The sequence below is a fragment of the Ambystoma mexicanum genome, chromosome 10, assembly GCF_040938575.1.
Source record: "Ambystoma mexicanum isolate Mex_15411 chromosome 10, UKY_AmexF1_1, whole genome shotgun sequence".
NCBI classification, from domain to species: Eukaryota; Metazoa; Chordata; class Amphibia; order Caudata; family Ambystomatidae; genus Ambystoma; species Ambystoma mexicanum.
This window is the reverse complement of record NC_090932.1, coordinates 341,855,750-341,865,303: the sequence shown is the minus strand read 5'-3', so window position 1 is coordinate 341,865,303 and position 9,554 is coordinate 341,855,750. Positions and strand designations below refer to the sequence as shown.

The 9,554-nt window shown below is 49.4% G+C and overlaps 1 protein-coding gene across 1 annotated transcript; it reads right to left on the bottom strand.

Moving 5' to 3' along the window:
- Positions 1 to 1,070: 1,070 nt before the first annotated feature.
- LOC138493172 (nodal homolog 2-A-like) lies at positions 1,071 to 6,046 on the bottom strand. Its single transcript, XM_069620353.1, has 3 exons — positions 5,386 to 6,046; positions 2,679 to 3,493; positions 1,071 to 2,189 (listed from the first exon to the last, which is right to left on the bottom strand). Exons 1-3 carry the CDS (start codon positions 5,669 to 5,671, stop codon positions 2,037 to 2,039), a joined length of 1,254 nt encoding a protein of 417 aa, XP_069476454.1. The 5' UTR covers positions 5,672 to 6,046; the 3' UTR covers positions 1,071 to 2,036.
- Positions 6,047 to 9,554: the final 3,508 nt, after the last annotated feature.

The window sequence follows — 9,554 nt, the reverse complement described above, 5'->3', positions numbered from 1 at the left end:
ACATCGAAGAGATATATGTGGTGTGAAGAACACAACTTGTCTTTGGATCTGTTTGACGTTAGCCACTTGGGAGGGATACACATTCTAGTTCGGACCTATTAGGATACATTTTTCGGATTGGGGCATGCTGCTGCTCAAATCCTACTTGGGCTTACTGCTTATACAATGCAATTATTTAAATGGTCCCATTGGGCTGACATAAACTAGCCCTTATTCGAAAATCTTCCCCTCACCCTACTGGAATGACGTAAACTGCAACTGAAAAGATTTAAGTCTGTTTCAGTCAGAATGGTTTACACTGACCACGGTTGAAACAATTTACACTGGTTGGCACTGATTATAATGGCTTAAACTGACCTCAAATCCATGACTTAACCTGGTCCCAATCGTATTGGCTTGAAGTGACCCCACTTCAAACACCATTCACTTACCCAAATTAGAATGGCTTACACTGGGTGCATCAAAAGGAGTTACAAATAAGGATCCCCATATATTATTTGTGACATTTGATGATGAACTAGGGACCACTTATCTAATATTTGTGAAGGGCTTGAAAGTGAACATTAGAGGGAAAAAAGTTGAATCCCCCAAAACGTGCACTGTCCTGAATAAGTAACTGTCCACGCTCAAACTTAGTAGTCAAACATCTACAATATTAAGAGTAGGACTAAGGAATCACTTGATTGTCTTCCTATCAGTGCGTCTTAAACTGTCCGGAGGTTGAAGACCTATACATACTTTTGTTGATGTTACTTTAACCAACACAGATCGCAAAAACGAAGATTTTGGCAATTTGGAATGGCTAAAACTGTGCCCAATTCAAAGGGGTAAAATGGCCTCTGAGGCTTCAAGAGACTGAATGGCACTGACAGATTGAGCGGTGCTAGACCTGCTTCACAACACTTGAAGGAAATATTTAGCATTAGTGACACACACTGGATACACCTTAAACATAAACAACGACTTAAGCAGTCCCTCCTTTTGTTGGAACAAATAAATCACAGAGAAAAAGTACAATACCTGTTTAAGATTTTATTTAAAAAAATGAATCTTATTTTAAATGTGTACAAATACAGTTCTTGGTTGTTCTTCGCTGCAGTTCCAGGATTCATGGAGAATCCCTAGACCTAGCAGGTCTTTACATTTGAATTTGCAGAAGTGTCTTACAGAAGGAAATGGCATTAGCAGGCAGAATGGAGTAAAGTTGTATACAAATTAAATGTATTTATTATTCGCTATCTACGGTTCTTTAGTGTTAGATTCTAAGCAATGAAGGTATATTGTCTGGGAGTGTGCCAGCATAAAAACGCTATATCAGCAAGTATGCATTTGTTTATGCTGGGTGTAATACTGCATCATAACTCTTGCTCTAAATAAGTACACATTATGTCCAAGAACACACCCTATGTCTACAACAACTGAGGTCAGCCTTCATGGACATATACAGAATGTTGCCTCAATAGCCCCTTCTCTCCTGTCTGTGCTACCCCGCTTGTTCTCAGATCCAACATACCTAAGAAATTCTGAAAACCAAAAAGAAACTACATTCCCAGAATGGATAAATTCTGGCTTTTCAGTACTTAGATTACGTATGCAGTAAAATATTTGCATTTTTATAACATGAAGTCTGTGCCGAAGAATTTGATGGATGAGAAAGGGTATGCATGTTTTAGTGAGTCATGACACGGTTATTCTCAAAACCTTTTTTTTATGTTTTCTTTTACCTAATTAATATAAAAAATATATATCTTTACTCTTTAGTTATATAGTCCATTCAATAGCTCCGAAGAGCAATGTTCAAATTGAGGAAGTATGTGTTCATGGCGAGGCCCTCAAAACCCATAAAGGAGGGAAGTCCTAGGTCAACTTGCTCCGTTGCATGGTAGTCCCGATTGAGTTGACGCCGGTGGTGGCCTGGTCTTGAGTCTATCTGGATTGATAGCTCTACCAGCCATGTCCCCATTTGGAAGAGCTTCTTGTGTGTGCTTATATTATGTTTGTTTAGTGTTCAGCTACGTGGTGATCGCCGGGACCTGTCAGTTACAGCCACACTCCTCCACCACCATGTCTTCGTGGTGGCGCATCACCACCTCCCCATTCTCGTAATACAGCATGGAGAGCGGGCTCATCTTGACTGGCACACAGGATGGGCACTCCACTCGGGTCGGGTGGTACAGCTTCAGCAAGCTCTGCAATAGAGAGAAGACATGATGAGTGAATTGTGGTTGTAAATCTCAGTCATATTTACAAAGTAAAAACACAAGACCGCATTCCCAAGCCTACAAACAAGTTGAAGCCCTCTTTCTATTGCTAATAATGGATGGGAACACAGTGGGGAGTCCTTTGCTTAGGGAATGACGGGTGCCATCTTGGCAAGAACGTGATGACTATCAACACTCAGTTAACTAATAACAATCTATCTCCCTCTGTACTCATTAAACCTTGGTTCAAGGGAGGGCCCTCAACAATAGGTACAATCAGCAACTTCCAAAACCCGGTACCCCTCATCTTCACTTACTCTGAACTCAGGGATTCTCAACCTATAAACCCATTGCCCATGAAATTAGGTCTATGGACTCTAGACTGGCTCCATTTTCTAACTCAGGTGGTATGTGTACCATGCTAGCATAAGGCATAATCTAACAACTGGACATGTCCTTTTGATGAAAGCATCTTACCTGCATGTAGGCATGATTCGTCGGGCTGAACGTTTCATCCACTGGGATGGGGCACAGCCCTTCGCATCTGTAAGCATTGTATCTCTTCGGGTATACAATCCAGTTCCCCCATCCGACCTGCTCAAAATCCACAAACATGTCGACTTTCCTGCAAAGAGGCTTGCCGCCCTCTGTGGTGCGAGCAGGCTGGTGGGCCATCTGAAGGCGGTGTCGTTCCTTCTTGGTTCTCCTGTGCCTGCGGCCCACAGAGTCCTCTGCGTCGTTGCCTGCCATTACATACTTGGAGCTCTCCACTGTCTTGATGAGGGTGGGTGCCCTAAAGGGAGCGGCCCTGGACTTGTCCTTGGAGAAGACCACCAGCATGACCCTGTCTGTGGTGGGGTGCTGGACAGTAGACTGGTGGCGCTCTTGGGGTCTATCTCCAGGTGCTGAGGTAATGCTGCCGCTGGTGGCATCGGGCTTGTCCTCGAAGTCGTCCCCTTGCACATCCAAGGCCCTGGCGTACTCGTCATTGCTGAAAGTCGGGCCCTGGTTGAGCCAGTATTTCAACATCCGTGTGATGTTGAAGACCTTCCAGGAGGAGGTCGTGCTGGCGTCAGGCTGGCTGACGAAGGAGCCCAGGAAGAGCTGCTCCTGGCAGGTCTGGTTTTCTCGGCACTTGCGGTCGTGGCTGTGATAAATCTCCACCGTCACGTCCTTGGACTGGGAGAAGGCGGGGATCCGGATACGGAGCTCCGCCATCCGCACCTCGTTGCTGCCGGTGATGGAGGCCATGTCGAAAAACAGCGTCCATCGGTCCTTCTGTTGTAGACAGGCTGTGGGAAGAGAAGACGTGTCCGTTAGATTGTGCATTCATTAGGCACTAAAATGATAATGAAAACAGACTAAGAATGCTAAACTCCTCGACAGCCATCCCGAAAAACCAAATTTCAAACGTGTGGCTTTTTATGTTAGGTTGCAGTGAACCAAGACTATTACTCCCATAGCCCCCCATAACACACTGGGCGGTTACATTTAAGCACACTGCTGGAATATGGCATCGTTGTTGGCATGGAGCCATCTGCTAACCGTAAAACTAACTGAAAATTACAACACTGTACGTTTTGCTCAGTGACTTGAAAACCCTTTTAGTTATAAATGAAACACCAAAGCAGGATAACAAAACACAAACCATGTCTAGTAACGTAAATAGTGACAGAGATGCGCCAAGTGTGAAAGGTCGGCACAAAACATCGCGCCAGGAAAGTCGCAGGAACCGACCCGGGAAGACAGCGAGGTTAAAAAAACATGTACCCCCTTGCACGGGACAAGTCTGCTTTGGGCAGATGTCAAAACAGCGCCGATGTGTATTGGGGAGCGGCTTCTCTTCACAGACGTCTGACGCGCAATACACAAACCGAGACATGAATAAGCATTTTAGCAGCCCAGGCCCAGCACGAGCTTTCATCAACCGAGGCAGGAGGCAGCAGACAGCCCCACGCCCCCTGTCCCGCGCAACACACAGCCCGGGGTCAAACTGACAGGGCGAGGGAGCGTACCCATTACAATGCAATGCAAAACAATATGCAAAACAATATGCAAGTATGGCCAAAGCTGGCTCATTCATAGATAGTAGACATATTTCTCATATTCACTGGTTGGGGCGCTGTGATGGAAGAGGGTGGGCAGAAACAGGCTGAGGAAGTGGCCTGTACCTACAGGGTGGTAACTTGAAATATCCAAAGAGGACACCTACGAAATGAAACGGGTACACACAGGGGGGTGCACGGCCGAGAGGAGGCAGGGACATATACTCACAGGGTGATGGGAAGGCGAAGAGATGTGTCCTGCCAGCAGGTCAGCTGTGAGAATGACTGCGCAAGGAACACGGCCGCCAGAAAGGCAATGTGGCTGGGGCAGAGGAAGTGATGTGAGCTCACAGAGGAGGCAGAAGGGGCCATGAAAGGAATGGGCATGTATCCAGAAGTGAAGAGGGGGCAGGAAGAAGAGGGCATGCAGGAGCATTGGGAATGCTATGGCTACTCTCAAGAGAAGTACCCACAGAGAGACATTGAGAAGAAGGTGCATTTGGCCTATAGCCATGCGTCCACATTAAGGCACACGGTGCACACGCCGCAGAGCATATAGGATACAGCTAGGAATGATTCCTGTTGGAAGTGTGACTTAGTGAAAGCGATGCCTAGACGACCTGCACACCAACAACCCACAGGCCCAAATCCACATATTTACCGACTGCAACTACACTGGGGAGCACGGGATGGTGAATCCGAGTTTTAGAGCGACTGCAAGAAGGGACTGTCAAAAAAAGAGACCAAAAAGCGCCCTCCTTCTTTGCAGCACACATTCACCTTGCTACCGCTGCGTAAAGCAAATTGCATCAACGCATGGCCCCTTCCAACTCAAATCACATGTCCTCGCAAAATCAGAGACATTCCACAATAAACACAAGGCTGCAAGGTACTTCAATAAACCACTCCAGTGAAAATAGACAACATGGGAATATGACGACAGCACGGTGACACAAACTTTAAGGAAAAAAAACAGTATTTGGGATTGACAGGTTAAAAAAGGAAGGAAGGAATGGACAAGAAAAAAAGCAAGAAATAGGATGCCATTAAGGCACGCTACCACAATCGCTCTGCTAGTTCAAACTTGCTTCGTTCTATTTGAGGGCCTAATTCTATTGAATAATGAGGAAGCCGCTTACTTTTGGCCACCAGGCTGAGCACGGTGTCGGCCTCCTGCAGTCCAGGATGCTCGTGGGCGGGCAGGCTGGCGTTGCTGCCCTTGCTGAAGGTCCGGTAGAGCTGCATCATGTACAGGGGGTACCGGAGGGCATGAGGGGGCGCCTTGTGCCCGAGCCCGGTGCCCGCAGACTTCAGCAGCGGGACGTGGCCCACCTTCGCTTCTGAACGCAAGAGCAGGTGGGGCTTGGCTTGACACCCCTGCGCAGCCAGCAGCAGCGCCAGGGCCAGAAGCGCAGCACAGGCCATCTCTGCGTTCCAAGTGCCGGTACTAGTCCTCGGAAGTGGTTGGGAGGTCTTACTGCCTGTCCGCACCCTCAGAGATAGGGTGACTGCACCCTCAAAGCGAAAATCCGCCTGCTTGCTGCACCCTCAGTAGCCAAATGTCTCAGGTGTAAAGTCTCCCGGCTGGACGCACCCTCCGCTCACTGTCTTGGCTGCTGCTCTCAGACGTGTGCCTTCTCCTGGCGGGGGCGACCCTCAGTATTTGTCGGGCTGTGAACGCTGGGAGGCCGGCTGCCTTCGGCTCTCCTTGCCCTGACAGCTCAGGAGAACCTTGTTCCAGTGAGACTCTCTGCTCAATGCTGCTTGGAGCCCGGGCCGGCCCCTATATACCAGTCGTGCCCCCGCCTTTGAAGAGCCCTCTCGCCAGCATCCCTTTGATGTGCGCCTCCTCCATCAAGAGGGTCAGCGGTGCCAAGGTCATTGTCCGGCAATTAGCCCATTCTCATGCAGCCCCCACCAGGGGGCATTGGGAGGGGGTGAACATCGATCCAGCAGGAAAATACACCATTAGTCCAGTCTGCCTCCCTTCAATGGGATGTGTCTGTAACCATGCCCTAAAAATAGACACCCGAGATAGTGATTTCAGTAATCTGCCATTTCCTCCAGTGAAACTCCCACTTCCCACTTTTCCTCTCACTAGGAATTATACAGTGATGGGTTTATGATGCAGCTGTGGCACACAAGGGGTGGTATGCCAAATGAATGCCTCTTAATAACTGGATAATCTGAACTAAGGCTCCCTTAAGCCTCCCTAATTCCGAGATGCTGAATACATGCGTGTAAACCCAAGGGGAGCATGATCGGGCGCTGTGGCTATTCCGCGCTGCGGGAGGCGCAGTGCGGGTTAAGGCAATTCATTTCAAAATAAACATTGTTTCCACCGCAGAGTCGCGAGGACATCGCGAGTCCATTTCAGGAACGATGTCGGGTTTGGAAATCAGCTTGGATGTCATATAGGGGCAATTGTGCTAAGCAAATAAAAACGGGAAAACAGGGGTCGTGCTGCTGTTGGGGGACCTTCTAGTTTACATTAGTTTCCCTTCCGATAGTATGGTTATTATATCAAGCCAGTCGAAGCTGGACTGCCCGGGACTGACGTGCCTTTTACTCTTAGTGGAGATATATATATATATATATATATATATATATATATATATATATATATATATATATATATATATAGCTGTGTGTGTATGTACTAAGAGAAAAATTATGTATTCATGTACTAAGAAAAATTCAGGTATGTGCTTATATATATATATATATATATATATATATATATATATATATATATCTTTCTGTAGTAAGGGAAAAGGTTGTGTGTGTTTATATATCTATATGTATATATCACCCCCCCCCCACACACACACACAGACACACACTTTTGGTTTAAATTAACAAAGGGTGATTTATCGCTTTATTTTTAAGACCGGCAGTCTTATGCCACCATGACTCCTGCCTGATACATGTTATTTAGCGCAGCGCTGGCGCTATGCACTAGGCAGTGGGCCTGCCCAGCAAGGCCCTCCACCAGCAGGCCCCTCAACATTAGCGACGAAGGTGGGATCCGACGCCCCGCCGGTCCCGAAGAAAAGGGGCCCAACCGGCCCTTGCCCGGCGGCCAACGGTGTTGATGAAGCCATGCCCCACACTATGGCCAAGATGGTGGCCACAATGAGGGACAGCAGGTCCCTGCCACGCAACAGGCGTGGCAAAGTGTGACCATGGCATTGTCGAAGCCGTGGCATGACAGGCACGAAAGGCCAAAAGGGTGGCCACAATGAGGGACAGCCGGTTCCTGCCACGCGACAGGTGGGGCAAAGTGTGCCAACAGCCTTGGCGAAGCCGTGGCGTGCAAGGCATTAAGGGCTAGGCCAGTCCTGTCGCCAGACCTGCATGGCAAAGCTTGCTCTCACATGGGGGAGTTTACGCCCGGCCGAAAGAAGAGACAGCTTTGCCCCTACCAGGAAGTCGGCCTCCCTGGCGCCCGGTGAAGCTCGCTCCTGCCTGGAGCTGGAGCACAGCACTCAAGGCCAAGATGGTGGCCACAACGGACACGCTGCCCGCAGGTGGCCCCCGATTCCCCACTACCCACAAGGATGCCGCAGAGGGAACTCCCGACGGGAGAAAAAAGACACGGCATCAACCGCCGGTATGGAGGGGGAATGACTCCCGCCCATGCAACTGAAGAGGAGGCCAGCAGCAATCTTCAGCCGCTGTATCAATGAGAGCGGCGGGCCACCGCACAAGAGCAATAACTCCCGCCCCTGGGAGAAATTGAAGCAGTCTCAGCCGCCCCATTGCAGGCGGCGCAAGTCCACACCAAAGAAAGAAAGGCTGCCGCCCGGGAAGGAGAAAGACAGCCCGCGCCGTCGCTCCATTGAAGAAGGCAGTGTGCTGCCACAATGAGGAGGGTACAAACCTCCACTGAAGTGGCAGTGTGCGCCATGACAGGGCCCAGTCATCATGGCCCAGCACTGCACCTTTTGCACACTGCAACATGAAGAAAAGCGGAGTGCTGCCTAGGTAAATAAGCTGCGGCCTGGAGACACTGGTGCGGCTGCCGCACCAAGAGAGGCCTTTGTCAGCTGGTCAGGCTGCTACACGGCTGGCATCTGTTGTCCCTGCCAGTCAAGGTACTGGAGTAGCTACCTCCCCACCACCTATTAACTGTAGGCGATGTGGTCATCGGGCTTACGTGGTGCAACTTGCCCAGCTGGCAGAAGTGCGGGGAACTCTCTCCGGCGTCTAACCAGAAAATAACTATTATCTATGGGCGCAGCCACAGTGTCTGCGGTGTGCCCTCCAAAATGGGGTTGGTGGTCTATGTGTTTAACTGTGGTTATCCAGGGCTCCCACGTATGTCAACTGGCACTGAATGGTGCATCTCGCAGTGCCACTCTGCCCCCAATGGACAATGGGTTTTGGTGGTGGGCTCCTGCCCGTATACTGAGCTTAATTTGGTCTCAGTCCAAGCAAATGTTATTGTCCGCATCCATGTAACGCTATGATGTATTGTGGGTGATGTTGCTTGCCTTTATGTCATAGTTTTATTTTATACCCTTGGCGTTGGATGTTGTGACTAACGCCCCTCCTGGGCTCATGCAGAAGTCACTGGTTATGTGACACGTTGGAACCGTGTCATCCTCTGTCAATGAAGGGTCGATCGGTTTCCGCCTGCAAGTCTTATGCTACCATGACTCCTGCCTGATACATGTTGTGCGCAGTGCCAGTCCAATGCACTAGGCAATGGGCCTGACCAGCAAGGCCCTCCACCACTAGGGCCCTGGACCACCGGGCCACTTAACAGTTCTGTACGAGTCTTAAAACTGGTTTGTGGTGCACTGTTTATTCGCCATATGAAACATTGGATTCAAAATAATACCTTAAACTAAAAAGACTTCGATAATCCACGCCATTAGGAAAACGAGGCAAGACGTGCTTTAAGGCTTTAACGCTTCTTCTAAGAGGGAAAGAAAGTCTTTCTTCGTGACTCCTGCTCCGCTGCATCATGGGAACCAGGAAGTCCTCGAGGCACACCGGTGTTTTTGGGTATTGCATTGCACCGAAAGCCCGAGACTACAAAGAGAGATCGGAAACCCGCTAAAGACACTTCAAACAACGCTCCTACACATCGCCACCAGGGCACCTCTCGTGGGGAGTGTCTCGCCGCGGCCTCTCGTCGGCCACGCGGGAGTGCGAGTACGCGGCCCGCGCCCTCTGGGTTTGCGCTAGGCCGCGGCTCCGGGGCCTCTTTGAAGTGAGAAGATATGAAACCTTCTGCGCAATCCAGCATCGCGCGACCGGACCCACTCATCCCGCCCCTCTTATTGATCTAGGCTTTTGA

Bases quoted from the DNA above. Each gene is read 5' to 3' on its own strand.
- LOC138493172 (XM_069620353.1), bottom strand. From the start codon at position 5,671: ATGGCCTGTGCTGCGCTTCTGGCCCTGGCGCTGCTGCTGGCTGCGCAG. The intron at 3,494-5,385 runs GTAAGCGGCTTC...CTCTTCCCACAG, and splicing joins GCTCAGCCTGGTGGCCAAAA to CCTGTCTACAACAGAAGGAC. The intron at 2,190-2,678 runs GTAAGATGCTTT...TCTCTATTGCAG, and splicing joins CGAATCATGCCTACATGCAG to AGCTTGCTGAAGCTGTACCA.